This window comes from Argiope bruennichi, chromosome 7 (genome assembly GCF_947563725.1).
Source record: "Argiope bruennichi chromosome 7, qqArgBrue1.1, whole genome shotgun sequence".
Classification (NCBI taxonomy): Eukaryota; Metazoa; Arthropoda; class Arachnida; order Araneae; family Araneidae; genus Argiope; species Argiope bruennichi.
This window is the reverse complement of record NC_079157.1, coordinates 80,054,005-80,080,922: the sequence shown is the minus strand read 5'-3', so window position 1 is coordinate 80,080,922 and position 26,918 is coordinate 80,054,005. Positions and strand designations below refer to the sequence as shown.

At 26.3% G+C, this 26,918-nt stretch overlaps 1 protein-coding gene across 1 annotated transcript in view; it reads right to left on the bottom strand.

Annotated features, from left to right (window-relative positions):
* The window catches only part of LOC129974870 (WD repeat and FYVE domain-containing protein 3-like), a 103,639-nt gene that overhangs the window by 46,526 nt on the left and 30,195 nt on the right, over nt 1-26,918 (bottom strand). The window contains exons 19-34 of the mRNA XM_056087637.1: nt 25,945-26,159; nt 24,334-24,683; nt 21,749-21,970; nt 17,419-17,591; nt 16,522-16,750; nt 15,641-15,777; nt 13,527-13,638; nt 10,492-10,682; nt 9,651-9,803; nt 9,450-9,523; nt 8,789-8,950; nt 7,840-7,937; nt 4,230-4,338; nt 3,044-3,261; nt 2,393-2,586; nt 1,351-1,491 (exon numbers count right to left, since the gene is read on the bottom strand). Coding sequence (XP_055943612.1) covers nt 1,351-1,491; nt 2,393-2,586; nt 3,044-3,261; nt 4,230-4,338; nt 7,840-7,937; nt 8,789-8,950; nt 9,450-9,523; nt 9,651-9,803; nt 10,492-10,682; nt 13,527-13,638; nt 15,641-15,777; nt 16,522-16,750; nt 17,419-17,591; nt 21,749-21,970; nt 24,334-24,683; nt 25,945-26,159 — 2,778 coding nt within the window. The remainder of the gene's footprint in view (nt 1-1,350; nt 1,492-2,392; nt 2,587-3,043; nt 3,262-4,229; nt 4,339-7,839; nt 7,938-8,788; nt 8,951-9,449; nt 9,524-9,650; nt 9,804-10,491; nt 10,683-13,526; nt 13,639-15,640; nt 15,778-16,521; nt 16,751-17,418; nt 17,592-21,748; nt 21,971-24,333; nt 24,684-25,944; nt 26,160-26,918) is intronic.

The window sequence follows — 26,918 nt, the reverse complement described above, 5'->3', positions numbered from 1 at the left end:
AGATTTGCCAAAATTTTCGGAAAGGTGTGTCATGAAACTATTGCATTAAGTATTCTATTGCAATAAGTATTATGAAAAATTTATAAAATTTTTAACTTCTATACTAATTAGTAGGCTAATATGCAAAATTAAATTTATAATTCCTAAAATCAGTACTTCATTGTTGTTTAATTCTAATTATACTCTAGAAGGGTAAGAGATTTAATTTCTATTGAGGTCAACATTACTTTTAATTAGTGCTTTCATATGATTTCTGTAAACTGACAAATAACTTGAAATTTAATCAACTAAAAATCATATTCTTTCGGAAAATACAACTACATAAACTCCGATACAAGTAATTGATTTATTAATTTCATGTTGACTCAATATTATGCAATCATTATAATTACTGAAAATGTGCATCAAATTATTTTAAAAACACAGTATATGTATTGAAAGAAATATGAAACTTCTTACTTAATACAGAAATGCTTACATTTTCTATGATTCATAAACTCAGTCTTGTACTTCACTTACGAAAAAAAAAAAAAAAAGGTTTAAAAAAATTTATTTAATATTTCAATATTAAGGAAAAATAAGTGATTTAATTATAAAACAGTTGGATGAATATGGATAATTAATCACTGAATTTAAATAAAATAATTAATATTACTGGGGAAGGACAAAAAAAGTAATCTGTTGAATTTTAATTAAAATTGCAATTTAAACTAGCATTACAAGGATATTAATTCATATTTTATTTTCATTTAATTTTTAAATTCAGGAATCAAATTAATGTATTGAAGTCAACCAAGAATAAAAATATATCCAATAAGCTAGTTATTTCTGCTTAAAAGTTTGCTTAAAGTTTGTTTTAATAAGAGAAACAAATATCTAAGCAACAACCCACATCTTTAAGGGATGCAAAATACGAAATTTTCTTGGGTATAGATAATTTTCTAAATAGTATACAAGCTTTTATTTACTTCCTTTATAAAGCATTAAATAATAATAAAAACTATCCGAAAATCTAAGAAAATATTCACTTTTGAAAAAAACCTTATCATGAAACCAAATACAGACATCAACTGACATAATATATTTCATACACCTAATTTTTACTCCTTCAATTGTGCTTTTAATTAATGATGCATCGGATCAAGACCAGAAATTATCTGAAACAACCATGACCTTGTTACACAATAGCATCAATGAAAAGTGAATGAAATAAAATTTCCCAAATTGTTCCATTTAAAAATTATATAATTTGCAATATCTCACATTCCTAAATCAGATGTGATCTTTAATCTTATATCAGTTTAGAGCAGATTAGATTAAATAATGATCAAATAACATATTGTAACTTACACTATGTATAATTGTTCTGATCATAGCCAAGACAACAACACAAGCTTCTTGACAGATTTCTCCTCTTGGAATAATTTGATTATTAGGAGTTTGGCCTGTAGGTGCACCAAACAAATATTTCCAGAGAGCTTCTGGAGTGAACTAAATAAATCAAAAATATAATTAACCTGTTTATTGTAGTGAACTCATTGAATTACTCATTTTGAAATGAATAATTCAATCATTATGGACTTTGGAGAAAAAATTAATAAATGAATTTTAAGCATAAAATATCAAATTATCTATTCAATGGAACACATCCTTTGAAGTATGTGCTACACTAATCAGAAAAAGAAATTAGCATAAATAATAAAAAACAGCAGTACAAAAAGATGAAGTATTCTTTTTTTTTTTTTTTTTTCAAAAAATAAAATTTAGAACTGACATTAATTTGAGGATATTTACTTTAAGTTACTTAAATTAGTAAAATCCCCTTCCCCTTAAGGTAAGTGAAAAAATTATTAATTTGAAAGATAGATCCATAACTATTATTCACTTAACATTATTACAAATAAAAGTTTAGCACTATCTCTATTTAACAAGACTGATTTCTGTTTTACAAATATTGTTTAATAAATTAGTGACTTTTTAAATATAGAAATTTCTTCATTTCAAGATTTTATTAAAAAATTTGCCTCATTTTATATAAATGAAAATGTTCAAATTGGGATTTACAAGTTTGAAGTTCTCATTCAGATAGAAGCACTAAAAACATGAGTTTAGATTTGATAAATAAGTAATAAAAGGCAGAAAATAAATTATGTTCTGCAGAAAAACAACAGAAAAGAAATTGAACAACTAAGAAAAATTTACAACTTGACCAATTAGAGAAATTAATAAAAGAGGGATATAAAAAATAACACAAAGCTCACTTTTTATTCAATAAATTCTAGCATAAATTTCATAAATAAAAAAAAACTATAATAACTTAAATAATAAACTGAAATTTATATTAGCAATCAGAGAAACAAAAGTAGTGATAGAAGGAGAAAAAAATTCTTACTTTAATAGTTTGAGGCAAAGGAGCGGGGAAAAGACCTAATAAAATAGACAATAACAAAAGGTAGGCTTCTGGTATTTCTACATGGTACACCATTAGGTACTGAAGATGTTGGAATCCAGGAACATGAGAGGCTTCATCTGTGACATCAACACTACCAAAGGATGATTTCATATTGGTACCACTTACATTAAATCCTATAAATAAAATTTAAAAAAAAAAGTACTCAGTAAATATTTTTGAGAAAAACAAATACCCTAAAAAAATCACTATTTTATTTTACACAGATTATGCTATTTTTTACATAAACCAATTAAAAAATTTAGTAATGAAAATAACAGAAGACTGCTACAACATAAATATTATTTCACACTATACTGTAAGTAGTAAATATTAATTAAATTTATCATGACAAAACAAGATAAATATATGTGCTCCTTTAAGACTACAATTCTTTTATTTACAGTAAATAAAATATTTTAAGCATTCAAATGCACCTTTTTTTGTTATTTGCATTTAATTATATCAAAATATATGGTTGCAAATCAAAAATATGTCTGAAAATAAATTCTATTTTAAAAGAATTTATAAATGTTAAAGAATACTTTTTAGTGTTTTTATTGCCTTTTTAACAATTAAACACAAAAAATTTACCTAAAGCAAGATCAACTCGATTGCTTAATACAGCTTCAGTTTCAGCTAACCATCCTCCATTCATCGATGATTCTCTAAATATTAAAAGCAGATGTTGATGGCTTAAAAAGACTGCTAAAATTTTTAGTCCCCACACAATAGTAGTAGGATGCAAATGTTCCTGAATGAAAAGTAAAACCCAGTCATACCCTAAGCATTTTATGACTGTTTCACAGAACCTGAAAAAAAAAAAGTGAGTTTTCAAAAAATTACATATAATGTAAAACGGTAATAAGAAGCATTGAAATATTATCAAGCTTCTAAACAATAAAAAGCAAGAATGCATTTGAAATAATCACAGGAAGGAATGCATTGAATAAATCACACTGAACCCTTAAACTGGTTTTGAAAGGACTCGCTGTCAATACAGAAATTGGAAGTAACAGAAAAGAATTTGAAAAGAAAAAATTTAAAATTTCTTGAATACATCAAATGCAACATACAGAGTGAAAACTCATGCACTACCTTCCCACATTGATGTTAAGAAGAGAGCTAGCTAATCATAAAAATATTTAATCTTTATAATTTGCAAATTTTGAAAGGCCTTTAAATTTCAAAATACAGATAAATTTAATGATGAATCTCATCAATTCACGATTTGATTATTCCAGCCAAAATCCATAGACTATTTTTTATGCATTTAACATGGACAATATAATTTGCCTTGTTTTGATCTATGTTGCAATATCAAAATTAAACAGACTACAAAAATTTAAATATGCATACAGTTAGTATGCATATTTAAATTTGCTCTGAACATATATTAATGCATCAATATATAAATATGTGATATATACATACAATGAATAAATTCATATCTTCTATTACAGATTAAGAATTGTATTGAAAAATGTCTTTCCAATTATAAGGATAAGAGTAAGGAATATGAAATGTTGTTTTATAATGTAAAATTCAGAATCTCCATGAACTAAATGACAGAAATATAGGAATTCATGTGTTAGTATAATACCTAATTCTTCTTAAATTAATTTAATGAGAATAGGAACATACTGAAACAGATAAATTTCAATTCTAAAACCAATCCTTATTATTCCATTCAAATTTAATTAATTTGTTTTTAATGTTAAGTACAAACAAGACACGGAGAATACTTTTTTTCTACAATAAAGAAAAGTACTATAGTTACGTATAATTGGCTGTTCCTGATCTTGACAGTAAAGAAGAAAGTAAGGCAAGGCAATGGTTCCTGAGCAGAATATTCTGGTTATTTTTAGAGTCAACAAAATCTTTCTTTTCTGAAAGGAAATGATGTTGATTTTGATTACTACATAGGAGTTTTGGTCAAAATTTAAAATAAATTAGGTATGAAAAGATACATGTATACTATCTAATGATATACATGTATACTATCTAGTTAAATATTAAAAAAATATGAATGTATAAATTATAGGTAAATCCAATTTTTAATTGTGAAATACTACAATTAATAAAATAATAATAACTAGATAAATAGTTTGAACAGTTTCAAGAGGAAAAAATAACAGAATAGAAAAACTTTTGATTATGATGTAATTCAAGGTTCTTAGTGAAAAATGGATGCAAAAATTAAACACTTTTTAAGCATCTTAGTGAAAAAAATTAAGCACACATGTGTGTACTTTGTACACACATGGATACATAAACCCAAATATTTTCTAAGAGTAGGATTTTTTTTCTTTTATATAATAAATTACAGTTTTTAAAGAATTAAAAAAAAATATTTTTGGAAGTTTTAAATATGCATTTTTAAAGTTATAATCTTTCACAAGAGACTACTTTTTATATTTTAATCGGAATATTCTAATATGATATTGCAAATTCTAAAAAGGATTATAACATTGTTTAGAGGTTGAATCGAACCTCATCTCTTATTTATACTGGCAACATTATCTTAAGAAATAAATAATACAAGGAAATTCTGAAAATTTGAGTTATGAGCAAACTGAATAAAATCAATATTACAGATTTAAATTTGGATTAGATTTTTAATTGATGGAGATTTAAATAATTGGTAAAGTAAATACATAATGGAATGAAAATTATTTGCACAGGTCATTAAGGAAAATGGTCTCTACCATTTCCTAACAGAAACATCTATGTTAATTGCTAGCAAACACAATTAATCAGTTAGGAATTTCAAATTAGTTACAAAAATGCAACATCAGATAAAGCTGACAGCATTTTATAACTATAAATTTAAGCTCATAACGAAAAAAAAAATGCAATTAAACAATTTTTATGTCTTTATGTGTACAGTTTAAAATAAAATTGTCTTGTAAAAAGTAACTATTTTTTCCTAATTTTAAAATCCTCAACTCAAAAGTTAAAATGACAAAAATCTTACAGAATTATCTGATATTGATAAATTTAATTCAATGAACTAATACATACTTTTTTTTATTTTGCCTTTATTTTTAAACAAAAAAACAAACAAACTAGATAATATAAATATTTATGAGAACAGAAATAAGCAGAAAAACAAGAAAAGGGTTAAAGAAACACTATTATTACAGCGGACTTTAATTAATTATTTTTTTTAATTTCTCATTTGCAATTTTAGATTCTATACCTCATAAAAGTTTGTTTCACTCATTTATTACTTTCTCGTATAGTATTCAGAAAGTATAAACTCAAACTCGAGATGTTAACAAATCTCTACATTTAGATCTTCCTGTTCCAAAAACATATTATTGGAAAATGTCCATCTCTCTATCTGTCTATGACAAAGAAAATTCAAAAAGGCTTTGAGCTAGACGGTTGAAATTTGGTATACAATCTTTGCACCAGATTTGCGGATTTCTATCGATTTTTGATTAAAATCGGTTTTGTGGAAGTTTGTCTGTTCAAATATTAGTTAATACGATAACTATAAATCGAAAAGAGCTAGATCAATAAGAATTAGTACACAGATTTAACATCTATAGTGTAGACATATGTCAAAGCTTGGGAAAAAAACAACGGGTCGACTATCTTTCGATCTATACTTTCATAAACATGTTAATGCAATAATTCAAAAACGAAATATCTTAAATATATCAAATTAGGTATGGGATTTTGTAATACAAGTGAGGTTTTGTGTGAAATTTGTGTTTCAATCTGTTGAGAGAAATGTGTCTAAAGCACAAACTCCATTTTCTGATGTTATTAACATTGTTCCAGAAATAAATCACCAAACAAGCTGCCAAGGATGACACGATAGATTCAGTAAAAATGCTAAATTCCCACTAAATTTTATATTTCGTAACTATTTATTGTATGCCAATGAGCATGCAAGGGCATGACAAGTTTATTAGAGAGTATGTGAGAAAGTTTTGTGGAGACCACTCCCTCTGGTTTTTCTTTTAATAATATTGCACTTTGCTACAAGTGAAAAATACTTTGTTTCATTAGCTTTTTGCAATAATTCTTTAATTTCTCCTTCCATTTCAGAAATTTCTTTTTCTATGTATCTTTTTTTTATTATTATTCCAAAGAGCAATACATTTTATTCATACAGAGTAAAATAAAAATATTTCACATGAAAAAAAATAATTCTTCAAATGTGCAGATGCATTTGTAAGAAATATCACAAATACGTCTGTTTAATTTGAGTGGAATTGTTGAAATAAATGTTATATACATATTTGAAAATCCACAACTTATGCAAAACCAAATTGTTATTATTATTATTATTTGAAAAAAACAAACAAACCATACTGAGTTTTCTCGGAAATGTCTATGTATCTTTTTCAGTTTACCTTTAATGCAACTTCTGAAAACTTAACTCGTATTTCTTAAGACTTACTCTATTGTGTATAGAGTAAATCGAACTGCTGAATATATTCGAAGGGAAGTAAAGTAAGAACTGCAGAATATATTCAAGGGGAAGTCTGCAATATCAATTTTCTATGGAAGATAATTTGCAACAATTTTAAGTGACATTTAAAAAGAATACCACAAAAGAAATCGCTATAATTGAAATGTTATGGTTTAAACTAAAATTTCAGTGCACTGGATTTTACACAATCAATAACGTAATTACACGCCACAGTAAATACCAATTCGATGTCATATAGTAAAATCCCTTTTGTAGTTTTCAAAAGATTGCCTCAAAATAACAAATAAACACGAACAATGATTGAATTTAACATGACTTCATGGTTATTAGAACAAAAACATCATATATATGTTTTATTTGTGAGATTAGAGTAGTTTCTTCTATTTTTGCATCAAGTGCATCTTATTTTATGTTAATGAGAACCAAACTGCTTAATCTCTAATAGCCCATAAGGTTAAACATGAAGTTACCAGATACGGCTAAAATAAATTCGTCAGTATCTAGAATACTAAAGAAGCTCGGGTTGCAACATGCTTGAAACATTTCGTTCGAATTTTGCGTCTTTGGAATAATCATTTCAATATATGCCGATGCCCACTGTTGAAAAAAGAAGTGAAAAATGTTCATTAAGCATTATCTTAACACTAGTTGGAACTCCTGGTGCCTGGTTTTTAAGGTGCTTAAAAATCATTTTCAAATTTAAGCACTTTTCATGACACTACAGACCCTGATAATTCTAATTACATAAAATAAATAAATAATTAAATATTATTTTATAAATAGAAAATCTTTTTTTATGGAATGATAAAATGAAGTACAAGTCAATGTTTTCTTTTAAATGACAGTATAAAGCAAGAGAAATATTGCAAAAATTAAATAAACCATTAATGAGAAGTTACGATAAAATCTTATATATATATATTAAAAAATTAAAACATACCAGTATTTACAAGAGCATTATTGATATTTCCTGTTACATTCATTTCTTTTTCTTTTACAGAAGATAAAGGAATAGTTGCAGCAATAAACTGTCCAAAACTATAAGAAAAATAATTGCATTAACATAAATATACAAATTAAGAATTTCAAAAGATTTTCTTTACACATTTTTATTGTTCTATAAGATTTATTATTCAGGTCTTAAAAATCTTCCATCTTGACAGAATTTTAATGCATTTGAAGTTGTAATAAAGAATAAATTCCTAAAACTATGTACAATTTTTAAAAAAATGCAATAGCCTTATCAAGCATTAAATATCAATTAAAAATACATCACATACACAGCAATACAACTACTTATAAAATTGGTTACATACTTTTGCTTATTTTTTAAGAGCGTTTACCAAAATTTTCAAGCATAGGGGCTTATACTTATTCAGATTATCAAACTATAACATTAAAATAGTGTTAATGTTATTGGAAGCAAACAGCAATAATAAAGTTATCCGATTTTCAAAATAAATTAAATTATTAATGCAAACAAAAATTATGGATACTTATTACAAAGAAAGTAACTGACAAGTAATTGCTAATTAAAACAATCAAAAGTATAGAGAACAATGTAAAAATAATAATAAAAATTGGCTGAATAAATAAATTTAGTAGAATAAAATAACACTTTTATAGCATTGCCAGAAGCCTAAACAGTATAGATTTCTCTTTGGAAGAATTATTAAGGTAAACATGAGGATAGAAACCACTCATTCTGTTCATTGAAAGCCATGCAATAATTATTCAGCTTTTTTATTATTATTCTGTTCAATAAAATAGCCTAATTTATTTTAATTATTCATACACAAAACAATACCAACTTTATTTCAAAAAAAAAAATCCATTTACACATAAAATAAACCAATTATTCACAAAATATTTTATAATAATTTCCTTACCATCTCAAATCCACATTCCTGTTTGTATCCTGTAGCAAAATACACAGCAGACGGCAAAGTATACGACAAGTGGCTGATGATAAATGTAATTGTTTCAGAACATGCAAAAGACGACTAACCATGTTTAAATCACGGAGGACTTTGATATTGGATCTGTGTTCACTGTAAAAATAATAAGTCTTTGTAACAATTCCATCATCTTGCATATGATAAACATCAGTTCCAGTAAACAGCTTCTTCACTTTATTAAAAATCAGAAAAGAATTAACTGCACTTTTTATCAAGTAGATTATAACTGTCACAGTAAATCAACATATTAGAGGCTATATTGGGTTAAAAGAGTAAGTCTGAAAAAAATTTGATTCTTAAAAAAACCAACCACATAGTGGCCAGCAGCCAATTACATTGATACATTGGGGCTACAGAAAATCATCAATTGAAACAATAATAAATATTCAAAAAACATTTTCCCCCATCTAAATATGTAGCAAAAAAAAAAAAAAAAATGATATTCAAAATTAAACAATAAATAGGAAGAAACAACATTTCAATAATAATTGATCTTATTTATTTACGAATAATCTTTTTTGCAATTATTTTTATTGACAAAGTCAGTTTTTAAATTCAAGTTAATAAAAATATCAGAACTATTATTCATTACCTAGATTCAGCAGCAAGTTCACAAAAATGCTCATACAAGGATTTTTGGAGATCACCAGGAGAATCTTGCCATACCTGATAATATTTAAGAAATAAATTGTCAAAGAATCTTGATATGAAAAAAGCAAAAGTATATTTTCAAATAATTAAAAAAAAATGAATTGCTGTAAAATATATTATAAGATTTAAAATTTTTTTTTACCTCTAGATCACATAAAAGATCCTCAAATGCTGAAACATTAGGGATGGAAGTGCTTTCTCTACCACTATCAACTGTTCCAACCAACGAGAAAGTCAAATGAAGTATGTGGCTGTTCAAGAGACTTCTCTTTTTTTTAAGAAGCATGGCTAATGTCTAATAAAAGAATTTAATATGAAGTTTTTCAATAATGTTTGAGATGCCAAAAAAATATTTTGCTTTAAACAGCACCAAAATTATTTTGAAAAACTAAGAAAGAGAAATCAATCAATCAGAGAAACTAAGAAAATTAAAATCAATACAAGTTTCCTTTTTATTTAAATCAAATTACTAATTGATATTAACCATATTTCATCACAATAGTTCATATAAGCATTTGTTCAATAGTTAGAAAATGGGCAGCTTTCATTAAAAAAATTTTGCAATTATAACAGTTAAACATAATAAACAAATTCACACATAATTTTTACAATTAAAAAACCTAAGAAGATTGAAAAATCTATTTACATGCATGACTATATGATAATATTGCTGGTTTTTAGACAAGAAATAAGTTATAATCTAAATAAAAAATATATAAGAAATATAATATATAAGGAAATAATCTGTTAAGAAATAAGTTTTAAAGTGAAATAGGAGTCAAACATAATAGCTGAAAATTGCATTCAGTATTTTCTTTTGTACAAAATTTTTTTAAAGATATATTGTGCACAAGCTAATGTAATTCATATATTTTCCTTTGAATCATTTACTGTATTAATTTTTCCTTAATATCAAATCAGATAATCAATAAATGAAATACAAAACTTAGTAAAAGCAAAATATAAACTAATTTAAGTTTTACCTGATATCGTTTCATTCTATCCATTTCTTGTTGTGCTGCTCTGTTGCTTTTCACAACACAGACCAAAGCCTTTACTGCTGCATATAGACCTTCAACATCTTTTGCCATTGCAACTAGACCCAACAAAGTAGCTGTTCCACCAACATTATCAATTGTTAAAGAAACAGGATGAGGAACAAAAGTTCTAGCACCTATATATATAAATATATAAAACAATACCTTTCATAAAAATTATAATAATCCTAAAAATAATCCATTTTCTGAAAAAAAATCTCAACATTCTTATTTTTCACTGTTATTCAAATAAATATGTTACAATCAATAAATGCAAACATCAAGGCAAAATATAATTTTTTGGTGTTTAGAACATACAGTTTGGTGCATTATTACATGAAATGACTACAGTAGTAATACAGTTAGCCAGATACTAAAAAGTAATTTGATTTATTCTCACAATTTTAAGATTTAATTAATGATATTAATTTAAAACAGCTAAAAGTGCTTGAGAATTTCAATAAAATGAATAGAGAGAAAGTTTATAAAGTTTATTGCTAATATCATAGTCACAAAGAAAAAAAAATTGCAAATTTTAGACTTTTTTTCTGTGTATACAAAAGGTATATTAACTATATTTCTGAATATAATTAAAAATAAAACATACAACAAAATACAACATACAACAAATAATACATACAAAAAATAAACAACAACAACAAACAAACAAAAAATGTAAACAGTGGAAAAGACAGTAATTTTTTTTGGGAGGGGGGGAGCTGTTGAAAGGTGACCTGCTTAAAAGAAAATACATATAAAATTAAACCATACTTTTTAGAATACTGGTTTAATAAGAATGACTATTATTAATTTTAAGTAGAATAATAATATTCATTTATAATCAGAAGTAAAGCCATCAAATTTCTTATGAATTTCATAATTGGAATTTTTTTCCAGAAATATTTGATTAAAATAAAAGCAAAATTTTTATAATCACAATTTTAGATTTAATGTTGATCAACAAAAATTATAAGTTCATTAAAGTTGTTTTACAATAATTAACTTGTTATTTAAAAAATCAATCATATTAACTATATAGCAAATTAGTTTGGAACTCTCAGATGAAAAACATTCTCTTCATTTTTCTTCCTTATAGAGTTTTACTAATATTTACAAATAATAGACAGCTCAGAAGAGATTGTAAACAAGAGTCTGATTCTTTTCATAGAATTTTGTGAAAAATTAGCAAATTTAGTTGAATAGGAGTTTTGTCAAACTTGACAAGAGTTTTGAGTAGTTTGAACCCCTCAAAAATCTCAATGATAATTTTCAATTTAAAAAAATGATATAAATATTTGAGAATACAATATAGAACCATAAAAAATGAAGTAATTAATTTCACCAACAGTTAGCAAATTTTTTAGGATATTTATTAAAATTCAAGAGATTCAATACTCATGGAAAACAACCAATCAAAATTTTAAGTCTTATTCTTTTTTTCAAAATTTATATTTAACAAGCTAATTTTTAAAGAAATTAATGATCTTAAAATTCTTCAAGCTAATATCTAAGATCAGAACTTTGTACTTAAACAAAATTATCAATATAGTAATGAGAAATAAATAAAATTTTGGATGCCACATTTTTGCCATATAAAGCAACAGAGGCATCACTATTTTGGAAACTACATTTTACAGAGCGGCTTCTTTGTTTACAAAAGAGCAACTAAATTGAATGTTTAATGAATCACAAAAATGAATGTATGTTTAAGCAAACAGTGCTTTTTTTTACTAACATTTGGGCAACCTATACTTCTTAATTATTTTCAGTACAAGACATATTTAACATTAAAAAATTACTTTTATGCAGATAAAATACATTAATCAAATTTTTTAATCAGTAAATTATTTTTGATAAATCTCCCCTCTTGAAACAAAAAAGCAATTTCTATATTGTTAAATAACATTTTGCACTTTTTGTAAATACAGAAACTACTTCTCGCTATAAAATATTTTTTCCCCTCTTCGATATAGGAATGCAATTTGATATATTTAAGGTCAGGCATTTTCAAATGTGACAATGAAAACATACTGCAGCAACTGCTTGTATTAATAAAACAGAATTGGCTGCTAAATTCACTTCCAATTACAACAATAATTTAATTTCAGAAATCTTCTATTTCTATTTAAATTACAGAAATTCAAATGGTGGTTTGCATACTCTTAAAGGCTTTTCAGTTACCAAACATTCAAATTAAACTAAACATCAAGCTCCTTACATAATACATTTCTGAAGTTGCTGATAATGCAGCATTTTGTGAAATAGGTAGGAATCCCAAACACTACAAAATAGCAGAAATGAAATACACAGACTCTTAGCAAGCACAATTCAATAATCATTTTTATAAACTGAATCTTATGTGTAACTCGAAAAACTTCTATGAATATTGAAGTAGGGGGAAGGAACTATTTTCTGATCTTTTTTTATATCTTAATATTATCCAGCAATATTTTTATTTATTATTATCCAATGATATAACTGCTGTATATCTTTATTTTAAATAAGCACTAAATAAAATCTGTAAATTTTGTTCACATGTTGAATCTGAAGAATACTTTTATTTTAGGGAAATAAATAAAAGTTTTATAACACTAATGATGCAAGTAGAATATAGTAATATAGGTCAATTAGTATACCTAAAGAATAAAAATGAATTATATCTTTTCAATCATATTAACACACAGACACACATATATATATGTAATATTTATTTAGTTTTAGAAGTTCATTCAAATATCATGATAATTTCATATTTTTAGCTGCAAAAGTAATTGAATTCTCAAAACACTCATCTTGCTGATTTTGAATCATTATTTTGGGGATAACTGATTTGTTTCAATTTTCATTTACAAGAAAGTCGCTAAAAGAGCAAACACCTCAATAAAAACTTAAAATTTTACAAAAATGACACATTAAATTGTTATTTTTATTTTGAACCTGAAATTATATTATTAGAAAATTAATTATGCAGGAATGTATACCAAGATATCCAACAAGAATTCCACCCAAGCAGCGAGCAGGACCACTTAAATGGCCTCCAGAATTATGTAAAATATGTATAGGTGTAGCATTTTCATGGGAAGACATGCCCAGCTGTAAAGAAAAAAGTGCTAATTAATTGCAATAATAGCAGATGAAAAAGCTCATAAACATGATATTAAACTCCATAAAAAAACTTTCTTCTTTTAGAGAAACTAAGCTAAAAAGGGTTTATCATTATTAAAAATTAGTATGCTCAGTAAAAAAAAAAAAAAAAAAAAAAAAAAAAAAAACTTTTCAGTAGATTTATAGAAACTATAATTCTATAATAGAATGATTGTTTCTTTATAGAAAATTGTATCGTATGACAAATGCATTTATAATATATTTCCTGTTGTGTGAGATTTCAATAATGCATACAACGCATGACTAATTGTGTCATACAAGAATCCACTGTTCATTATAATCTACTTAATTATCAATTATGAATATGACTGAATTCTCAAAAGCTTCATACTTCCGATTCAAAACCATTATTCTTGAAGATTACAGTCATGTTTCAATTTTCAACTTCAAAGCAAATCGAGCATAAAATGTGAGGGGGACAGGAATCTTTAGTCACGGAAAGAATTGTACAGATCCTATTGCAGATCTTTCATGCAATTCAATACAAAGTAGTAATACAATTTACAGATAGACTCACAAGTGCAGACACCAATTATAAAATATTCAAAGGTGAAGGTTTATATTTTTGCTTGTTAAACACAAAAGCAGATAAAAAAATCACAGCTAGTTCTAATTTCAAAATTGGTAGTGAAAATGAGGACATATGTTCACTGATACCAAAAAGAGCAGACTGAACCAAAGTTTCTTTGTACCCTGTCTCCAGGTCCCTTTCTAGATATGAAATTGTGAACTGTTTTTGAAAAGAAACAGTTCAGCTAACAAAATGGTTGTGAAAGTTGACTATCCATATTTAATTTTCCACATTTGTATTCCTTGGTACATCCCAATAAATAAGTACGAATGTACCACCAACTAGCAATCTCGAGATGACTCAATTTTATACTCTTATTTACCAGAGCATATGAACATAAGTCATTTAAAATAATTATACAGCTACATCTATTTGATGCAGCAGCTGACATTTTTCCCATATAATTTAGTACAGGACAATTAAAAGTTTAATATGCAGTATTAAACATGTCAATAAAAAATCCCAAATATTATTAAAGAGTGTTTTGAGAAAAGGTAAGCCACCCCTTATTTTTAGTTATTCTCAAATTGTCTTTTGCAAAACAATTTATAATTAAAAAAAAATCCCTTTGGAATCATAGATAATCCTTTAATCTCCACCACCCTCAACTCATCTGATAACAAATAGGAATTTTTTATGTAATAAGGTTTTCAGCATTATCTAACTTTAATTAAGTTAGAATGAAATGAAATATCATATTTATCCTATATTTCAATAATATATATGACAAAAATTTTCTTTTGTTACAGTCTACAGAAATCTTTATTTCTGACCCATTAGTTACTTATATTTACAATAACACTCATAAGTAACTTTTAAAATAGCTATTATATATGAGAAACATTCATTTACATACATAAAGTACTTTCTTTTAAAATTGAGTAAAAGAAAAATTTATGAAAGTTCCACACAATAAAACATATAAATTATTATCAAATTTTTTATATAATTGTAAATATTTGTTAGATTTTATTTATAAATATTTGTTTGAATTCATTGTTTATTAATTAATTAGATTAGTTTAATTTTGTCTCTGATCAAATGTATGATACTTTTTTGGTAAATCATAACAAAAAATTATTGTCCTTTCTGGTATAAATGTTGAAATGATAAACACCTGTTTGATGACAGCATTTAGAAAACTCTCATCAAAAGAAAAGTACTGAAATTTTGACAATACGGTGATATCACAAACCATAATTAAGTTTTATTTAATTCTACAATTTGACATACTATGCTTCAAAAATGAATGTGTGTGTGTGTGTGTGACGAGATCTCACCCAAATTATTGAAATGGTAATTAATATACAACAAAGAATGTTCTAAATTCTAATCCAAAAACAAATAACAATTATTTACCATTTTTGCTATAGATCTACAATCTGCCTTGCTGTAAACTCTTCGAATTTTTGCCAGAGTCATAACAGATACAGCAGCAGCATTGATGCCAAAGACAATTTTTTCTTCTGCTACAAGAGGTTGATGCACATCAACACCTGAAAAAAATATAATGTATTTCTTAAAAATAAACATTTGTTTAAAATATGAATTGATATAAGAATGCATGTTTCTGGCCTCAAAATCACTTATAAACTGGACAATTGAAGCTGTATATCATTACAATAAACCCAAAGTATAGTTACTGTTTACTGTATTGTTTTTATTATTCCTCTATCTACATTTTCAATTTTCTCTATCCTTCTTACTATTATTTTTATACCGCCGAAATCTGCATCTAAATTTTAAATTCAAAAACAATCTATTTTATTTTTAATAGACCCCATTATTTTGAATTAATACATTCATAATAATGGAAGCAATATATTGAATCCAAGATAAGCATGAATATTAATGCAAATATCAATAAGTAAATTTTCTAAAATTTAAAATAACAGAGAAATTTTATATAAATAAGCCCTGATAAATATCAGTGAAAATTAGGAATAAACCAAAAATTCACTAAAATATCAAGTAAATGATTCAAGCTGAATTTTCCAAGTGTATTCCAATTATGTCCTCCATAGAATTTCTAATTTAAATTAAGAACAATGATATATTGATATAATTACAAGATGATGTTAGTACACCATCAATTTTATTCTCCAGGTTTTATTATTCTCAATATTATGAATTCATGACAAGTCAATATAAGAATTTATCTCATTAAATTTGCGCCATGCAAAAAATATAAGAAATGGATTCCAAATGCATAATCAGTTGGTCCTATAAAATTTAGTTACCAGATAAAGTTGGAGCTTGGAAACTGCCTGTATAACAAGGTCCTAATTGGTATAGCATAGCAATAGCAACAGGAGAGAGTACTTCTTCAACCAAGTGGCATGGACCTTGTTTCCATAATAATCTGGATTGCCTTCGAAACTGAGGTGGTGTACCAATAAAGCCAAAGATAGAAGTTGCTACAGTTAAATTAGCAGCACCACCACCAGGATTTTGAGAAATGTAGTGCAACTAAAAAACAGATGATTCAATTATAAACATTATTGTTGAATTAGATTGCAATTTTTATAAGTACAAATGCTAACCACCTTATTAATTTAAAACTTTAACAAAATATTTTAATAAAAGAAAAGTCATCAACAAAAAGTCATGAAATCAAACTTTTCTTTTTAGATTCAATTGCTTCTTTTAGAAAACCAAAGTAAAATCTGAATAATTAATATTTGCAACAGTCTTTCTACAAATGCCAAATAATTATTTGTAAATATCAATGATGACAAAACCACTGATATATAATGAGACTTTTAAGAAGTGTACAGACATTTTTGCAAATCCTTAAAATATTCAATTAAAAAAAGCAAACATCATGAATTATAAAAGATTTAAACATATACTTGCTGTAGAACAAATAATATTACCTCTAACTTGGAATTTTTCTTTTATAATCAGTTATTAAACTATAGTTTATTTTGTTCAAATTATAAATACATATAGCTACAAATGATTTGAAGTATTTTTTAAATTCATTTTCAATATAAAATTATTATGCTTCATCTTAAGTCAGATTTCACATATATTTTTCTGAATGCTATTCCCAAATGTAAAATTATATTTTCAGTTTTAATATAAGCAAAAATAAAATAAAAGGAGAGCGGAAAAAAAATTCTAACTTTTGTTACCTTCTGGGTATTGTGATGTTGCCCATCTATATAAACTGAGACAGAACTATTTTTAAGAACCGCTCGATTTAAAATAATAGTAAGGTGATGCCATTGTCCTTCTTGCAAAAGCTCAGGGCACCATACACGGACACAGCATTCCTCTCGTTCTTCTGGTTCCCAATCCAAACCAGCTATTGTGAGAGGGAGAAGATGAAATTTAATAAAATGAACGTTCTATGATAACTAATTTATCTATATAAAAATAAACTAAAAATCAGCTAAATTTTAATAAAATTGTATAGCCTTTTAAAATTATAAGTACAAGAAGTGTCAAAGTCGCTGAATACAACCTAATGAAAAAGTAATTTACAGGGCTGTTGAGTTCTTTAACACTAATTTTTAATTTTTGTCCAAGCCATTTCAAGAACTATGTAGTGGACCATATAATAAGGCAGAAGCAGGAAAAAGACAACATGAGAAATTATTCTGAGCTCATATAGTTCGAAAAGGAATCTGTGAACTCAGATTTTGATTCCATGAGAAAAAGAGTACTTAATACAACTTAGAAACTAAAGTAACAGTGAAGCTGGAATTTGAGTGATTAGATAATTTGAAATTGTTACATATGTATTTTTATATGAAATGGGTTTTCTGGTAATTAGCAGTGAGTTCTTTAAATTAATATTTTTCCTCACGTTGATCAGACAACAGGTTTATTTCACAACCTTTAAAAGTAGGGAGGGGAAAAAAAAAAAAACAAGAAAGCATTTTGAACTTAATGGCTTCAAACAGGGATTACTTGAAATTTAACTCAGCAAATTTTGTGATTCAGTAGCTGCTGCAGTCAGCTCTGAAGTATGAAAAAACTATATATATTTAAATGGAGTTTGAATTCAAGTTATTACAAAGAAAATTAATCTTAGAAATACCTATAAATCAAATATATATAACTCAAATTTATTACATTGATGCAATGCCTAGCATATACAAAGAAAAAAGAAATGTCACAATAAATTAAAATACACCCAATACAATACAAAAAACCTGTATTAGCAATTTAAAGATTTTATTAGAAAATGAATGCAATTTAATTAAATTAACAACCAAATCAAAGCATTTGTCTCAGAGCACCAGATTTAGTAGACATATACTTTTAAAGGTGAAGATGTATACTTTGGAGTTCGAACGTTCTTTGTATTTTGGAGTTTTTTTTTCGAAATTTTAATCAACTAAATGTTAAACATGATTTTGGAGGGGTTTTTTTTTTGTCAAAATTTTCAAAAACATTCTAATATAAAAAATAATTAAAAAAATTATTAAAGTAAAATAATAATAATCTTTCCAATAATACCTGCTTAGTTTGTTGTAAAATTCTTTACTCTAGATTAATTAATTTTTAAGATATTTTAAGTATATTATACAACAATATTTTCACTATTGCAAATGAAACTCAAATCTCAAATATTTTCATTGCTGCTAACAATACCCCACATTTTTTTCCCTTCATTGTTGATGTCAAGTAATAAAGATAAATTTTATTTTTCCATATTGCATAGATTTCTATTTAAAGTATGCAATTAATAAAATTTTTGAAAATTTTGACAGCTACAATTACTGCTTGATTTTAGAAGTAAGCAATGATAAATAATAAAGAAAAAAACTACATATTTTTAAACTGCATTTATTGTTGCTCTGTTAGCCTGATATTTTCCTTTCTTACTAAAATATGCTGATTTTTTAAAAATTGAAATTTTTTTTTAATACATAACCCTATGATATATTACATAAATCATGAAATGTATTCTGAAGGGCATCCAACACTTCAATGTTAAATGACTTTTCCTTCATTCTTCATATTTTTTATGAGCGTACCTTTTATTCAGTAAGCATGTTACTGGATTAATTGAAGTTTAATCAGTTCTCTTTCAAAGCTAAATTAGAGAGGAAGTGTTAAGATTAAATTTCTTTAAAATTTTATGTAACCAATAATTCTGATGAACCAGTTGACTGTCAAATGCTGCTAATATACAATAAAGAAATATATTGAAAGGGATCGATTCCCTTGATCATGAAAAATTATTTGAAATAGTTAAACAAAATATAGTAAATCAATCTATTAGAAATAAGAAATAAAAACTTAGACATAGGCATACAATAGTTACGAAATATTAACTTTTAGTATGAAATTAGCATTTTTACCGAATCAATTGTGCAATTCTTGGCTACTTATTTGGCAATTAATTCAAAGTATGCATTAATAGTATCCAAAAATCGAATTTGTGTTTTAGACATGTTTTTCTCAACCAGCTGAAACAAAAATTTGACATAAAACTGCACTTGGAGTCACAAAATCCCATACCAAGTTTAATATATTTAAATCAATGCATATTTGAATTATTGCATTTACATCTTTCTGAAAGTAAAGACCAACAGACAATCAATACATGGCTACATTTGGCTCAAAATTTGACAGGAATCTACACTACAGATGTTAAATCTTTGCACCGAATATTCTATATAACTCTCTTTATTTTATAATTATTGTGTTAATTTATATTTGAACAGACAGACAGATGGACTTCCTCTGAACAGATCTTATTCAAAATTTGATAAAAAAATCTTCATATTTAGAGAAAATACCATAAACCGAATCTTAACTGTCTAGCTCAAAGCATTTTTGAGTTATCTTTGACACAGATAGACAAACATTTGCCAAAACACACTTTATTAAAGGTGTTTTAACACAATTTTTTTCTAACTATTTTTATTCAAAAGAAAATGAATATTTTTATCATATAAATTGAAACTTCCTTTCATCTGGAGTCGTTTCAATCAGTTAATATGTCAAGAGATGCTATTTATAACTTAAAATAGTTATAAATAAATAATTATATCATGATATTTCAATAAATATTAATATATATTGGATGATATAATGCGATGATGAAATTCAGTTATCATTCAGCCCTACTTATGATTATATATATATATATATATATACATATATATATATATATACTCAGGTATAGGACAAAATAATAGGAACACCTGTGAAAAAATGAAAATTTATATTTAGTAAAGGGTTGGGCCACCTTTAGCCTGAATGACAGCTCGCATTTGACATGGGATTTACAAATAAAGGTCTTGAACAAAGTTAATTGGAATTTTCACCCATTCCACATGCAAGGCCATCTCGAGTTCAGATAGTGTGTGTGGAGGAGGAAACCAAGCACAGACTTTGTTCTCTAAAAAACTCCACAAAGGCTCAATGATATTGAGACCAAAGGCTCAATGATATTGAGACCAAAGGCCTGAGGACACCAGGTTAGATGCTCCGCATAATTATCATGTAACCATGTTTGAATACAGCGAGACGTGTGAACAGGGGCAATGTCATCTTGGAATACAGGACGTTCTCTCGGAAAGAGAGTCTGAAGCATAGGTTGAAGATGATCTGCAAGAATGCTTCGATAATGGTCACCTGTGATCATCCCCCTCAAGACAACGAGATGTCCCAATTCACTGGAAGATATTGCGCTCCACACCATCACAGAACTCCCTCCATGTTTCATGGTTGGAACCAGGTAGTCAACATGAAATGCTTCTGCTGGTGTTCGCGAGACGAAGACACGTCCAGTGGTCTGGAATAATGCAAATGAGAATTCATCAGACCAGATGACTTGTTCCCATTGATGTTGTGTCCAGTTTAGGTAGTCTCTTCATAGCATTTTGTACTGAAACTAACTGTTTTGGAATAGCTGCTCTGCCATGAATGTTTGCAACATGCAACTTTTCATATATATGGGGTTCTAAAGATGGGTATTCATTTCGGACATTATCTACAGCAGTGTAGTCTTGCAATTTTGGGTGATTATCCTCTTCAACACCCATCTGTCACGGTCCTTCAACTTCAACTTTTGCCCATTATTGTGTTTTGCAGAAGACACCTTAACCAGGTTTGTGTAGGCTGTCATAACTCTTGACACAAAGGTTTTTGAAACACCCACAATGTTGGCTGTTCTGGACATGGGCACTTGACCCAGGCAAGCTCCAACTATCATGCCTTTTTTCACATCAGAGAGGATGGACATAATCACGCTTTACTAGATATAGAATTTTCTCATGCAACTCTCACACTGCCAAATGCTTGACTGATATCTACCCTTTCACTGCCCCTAGGTAGCACATTGTTGCGACACGAGGCAGCCTTTTATTGGATGGTTGAAGGACAATTCATTTTTAAATGGATGCTCCTATTATTTTGTCCTATACCTGTATATACAGACATTACAATTATGTATAAGACACAAATTGAATACACACACACACACACACAGTCAATACCTACTTGATTGATCCATCATTGTTTCTGTAGTTGAAATTAATAATGCTTTATCTCTGGACGAAATTTGTATACTAAGACAGATCAACTGCTCATCCCTTCCCTGTATATTTCTCACTAATGTCAAAAGCCTGATTGCATGAGGATCTGAATGAGGATCACTAAATTTTTCAGAACAGATCCAAGTACAGAAAGACAGACCAGTTTGAGGAGGAAACACTCTGTCTCCTATAAGGGAAATATGCTTTCAGTGAATATTAAAATGGAATAAATTATTACACATATAATACAGATGCTAATATAAAACAGAATACAGAATAATACAATACAATAATATAATACAGAAAAAAAAAACTTTTTTTATAGAAATTAAAGCAAATGCAATATTTTTCTAAAGCAGTTATTTTGTTTGTCTTTGAAATAATTCTAAGACGAATGAAATAAGCCATTAATGACAGATATTTTGATTTATGAGGGATAAGTGTAAGTAAAACAAAGAGATATCATAGAAAATTATCTATTTTTATATGCATAAATTAAAAATCCAATTCTTCATTCTAATGCAAATTTCTTAATTTTTGGCCAAAAAATAGAAATTTTAATTAAAAATTTTAATGCTTCATTCACTTTCTGATGCACTAGATTTCTTAAGTTTTATAATATTAGATGTTTTTGCTGGTAATGTAATATTTTAATAATTTTTTAATTTCATTATAAATATGGCAATTAATTTTAACAACTGACAAATTATAAAATATACATATCTATATCTATTAATAAAAATATTTTTTTTTGAAAACATGCTTTTACAATTACATATATTAAAAAGCAGAAAATAACTTTTTTTTAATCAAAAGATAAATAAAAAAATAAGAATATAAAAAAATCCAAAAGGGTATTGAAAACAATATGATAAAAAAAGCAAGCTACAATGAATACTATACACAAATGGTTCATGGTTTCATTTCATGGTGTGTTTTGATATTTTCATGAAAAAAATAATTTACACATTCATTTTAGTATATTCATAAGTGTATTTTTTTTAAAAGTTTTATTTTTAAAATTATTTTCTTAAATCTAGTAAATAATTTTCAAAAAAGATTTAATTAAAACATTCTTTAACTTCTTAACACACAAAATATTATTTTTTCATATAAGAAATAATGTTTTTTGTTTGTTTGTTTTTCCATTGGTATTATTTATGCTATGATGAAGTGCACACAGCATAAATAAATAAGCACATGCAAAAAAAAAAAAAAAAAAAAAAAAATCACTACAATTTTAAGAAAAATGGGGGGAAAAAATCTAACTTTAGTCTGATGGAAAACAATCAAATTAAAATATATTATGCTCTGGCAAGTCTTAGGAATATTTAACAAGAAAGAAAATTTCAGAATAAATCTTAAATTTGTACTTTTATCCGGGTTGCATAAGTCATAAAAACAGATGTGCAATCACAGTAAATGTTTGAATAGACTTATTTGTTGTATATGAATACAAATGTTTAAACTTTTGATGTCTGTTCTGTTTTGAGTTTTAGATCTGAAGTCTAGATTATAATTGGTGTAATCAATCATTCCATGAAAATACTGTATTACACAATCACACAAACAGTTTAATTACAATTCTAATAAATTTAATCTTTGCTTTAAATCACAAAATAACACTCAAGAGTATTTATGGCGTAATATCACTAAAATTGAAAGTAACTTAAAATCCCTATATCTGTGTGAATAAACAAACTAGACTGTTGTCATTCTCAAATTTATATACCAAAATATCAAAAATATATAATCAGATAGAGTATCAATCTGACAATGACTGCATATTATAAAAAAGTGCAAATAAACAATACTTCATTATTGTGTCTTTTATATGAACAATTAGTACAGAAAGTTAAAAAAAAAAAAATCTAGAAAGATCAAACAAGCAATAAAATAATCCACATATTAAAAAAAGAACTGATATGCATTAACTTGTTTACAATTTATACTTTCACTTCATTAGCTAAATTGAATACTTGCCTGTTTGCTGCAGGTAGCAGATATATTAGATCATAAGATAATGTCTTAAAATTGATTGTAGTGTCAAAAAAAAAAATTAACTTAAAATATGTCCCAATGTCCTAAACAAATTGCTGCTGACTAACTATATATTAGGTGGATTTTCCAGTTCAAATATTGTCATCCAGAAATCTTTTTTGCTTTGATTTGTTAAGGGGTAATGTTGGAAATTAAAAGGTAACTGTTATATTTTTTGATAATTTATTATATTTTGAAAATTTCTCAATAAATATTTAAAAAAGATATTTTTATTAATTATCTTTTAACAATTTTTTATTTATTTTTGCATTTAACAACTTCATTTCGTTTCAAAGTTATCTTAATCTTGACATTTAAAAAGAAAATTTAAATAATTTGATTTAATAATAAATAATTAATTTTCTCATAATTTAAAAGAAAAAAACTGAAATCTATACTTTAATTTAGATGTTAATATGTAAAAATTATCCAGAAAAATATTATTAACACATATATTCTGTTTTTAATGAATTTTGTATATTTAATCCATTAGCAATAAAAAAAAATTACCAGTTCCTATTCCACCAATTACTGAGGCATCTGAGCCCATTGCAACAATGCCAACTCCTACAACAGCAGGAGTTGAAACACTTTGAGGAGCTATACTTGGCAGATACAGACAACTGAATCCTTCTGAACTCATGTCAAATTCCACAAAAGGAGGCATTATAGAAGTTCCATGGAGACGGCAATCACGAGGAGTTGTCATGGATACCAGAGTTTTAACCCTTGTGAGAGGAACAGGTCCTCCATCTCTATGATTTGCAGGCCGTACACTTTTCCCTGTTGATTTTAAATTGTCCTGAGCATCTTCATCAAAGGGGGTGCAACATAATGGTGAACCTAATCGTAAAAATTCTCTGAAAAAATAATAATGAAATGAATGATTAGAATGTTTTATAATACATAAAAATATTTTTAAATATTAAAATTTCTGAAATATATAACTAACACAAAACTAAAATCTTTATACATAAAGAAGCATTCTGTGTGTGTGTGTATAATATTGACAAGAGTAACTTTTTTTAACATATTGCTTTTAAAAACGTATGTATTTATTTTTGCTTATTTTGTGTAAAAATATCAGGATTTTATTAACTTTTTGCGCATTAGACTAAACAAAGCAAGATGTAAGTCTGATGTAAATATTTTTCAAACAAAAAATAAATATTAATATTTTGATTACAAGTTTAAAATTATTATCTAGGGTACAAAAAAAAATGACAATTAGCAAGCTAACTTGCTAAGTAGTCTTAAAAGCAATCTGGAAAAAAGCACATATCATAAAACATTTAATTTATAAGAAAAATAAACTTAGTTAATTTAGAACATTTAACTGTTTTAATTAATACAGCAGACATTTTAATAATGCACATTGCTACAATGCATTCATAACAAGTGCAAAAAATATTGCAATTATAATTTTTAAATAATGTGATTCTTTATAAAATATGCCAAATAATAAGATAATTCTGCAGATTTAAATATAAAACTTACTTGGAAATAAATCAAGTAAAGAATTTTATATATATATATATATGTATGTATGTATATCTTGATTTTTCAGAGATGAAAAGTAATTAATTTTGAATAACATGGTGGATAACTTAACATTATATATGTTATTTTTATACTATATTGGGGAACTCTTATAATATATTATGATAAGCACACAAATTCAAACAACAAATCAATTAATTATGCTAAAATAGTTTTAATTTATTTGATAAAATCCTTTTGACATTGTTCATATAATTTTAGAGCGAATCAGATAGCAAAGACAATACTTAAACTGACAAACTACTCTCTAAACTTGTACATCACATCAAATTTCGAATTTTTTAAACTTTGATCTTCAATAAGTCATGAACCAATGATCCACTAATCTTATAATCAAGACTTGGCTATAAGGCCCTCTCTCACCATATTATGGAGGGGAAGGGTTCACAATTGAAAGGAGTGAAATGTAATGTAATAGTAGCTCATGAATAAGGAGTGACATGCAATGCATTTTTAAATTTTTATTCTTAGGTATGAATAAAAAATATATATACATACATATATATATATATACTATAAATATAAAAGTTCAGTTTGGAAAAACAGCTATTCCAAATTTACCTAAGATCTTTTGGTTCGAGAGATTGTGCCGAGAGACGTTCAAGAATGTATTGTAGTGGAGGATGAAGAGAATGAGTCTCATTTTCCAAAGCAATGTGACAGTGGGCGAGTAACTCGCCTGGAAGCCCTGATTCACACATCACTTGTTGATTTCTCTCAGATCTAACTAAAGACCGAAGTACTTCTGCTAAATACATCTGGAGAGTTAATGCCATCTGTAAAGACAAGGAAAGCAATAATAATAATTAGTGACTTGTAAATAAAATTTACTAACAATATGAAAATGCTAAAAATTGCATAAATATAATAATAAGCAAAAATTATACCATGCTGCATAGATATCAGATTTAAGTATTGACATGCATTTACTTTTGTGAAAGTGGCATAGGTATTCTGCTGACATTAAATATGGTATATATTACACAGCTAACTGAAATTGAAGTGTAAAAAAATTAATGAAATACAATGTGAAATATAAAATCGGATTTAAATCATTATTTTAAAATAATAAGAATATGTAAAAAAAAATTTTTAAGTGGAAAAAAAATTCTACCCCACCCCCTTTCATAAAAAACAAATAGATATTCTTCTTCTTACGTTCTTCATTACATTGAACAACCCTAACAAAATTTTTTAAAAAAACATGAAATATTCCTCTTTTTATAAATCTAGTATACAATTAATCATAACATTAATAAATATGAAAAATATATATATAATCAATACTATAAAAAAAAAACTTTTTTTCTCAAAACAAATACATAGAATGTTAGAAGATAAATCTTGACGGATGTTTAACAAAACCTTGGAGAGAGAAAGGTTGCACAATTTATTTCTGGAATATACATTCCTCAATATTTTTACAAATGCTTTTCAACAAGTTAGTAAAGCTGATCACATCATCAAACATGAAAGCAGGATAGAAAAAAATGAATATTGGAATTTGAAATAAAAAAAAATCACCTATGGTAATA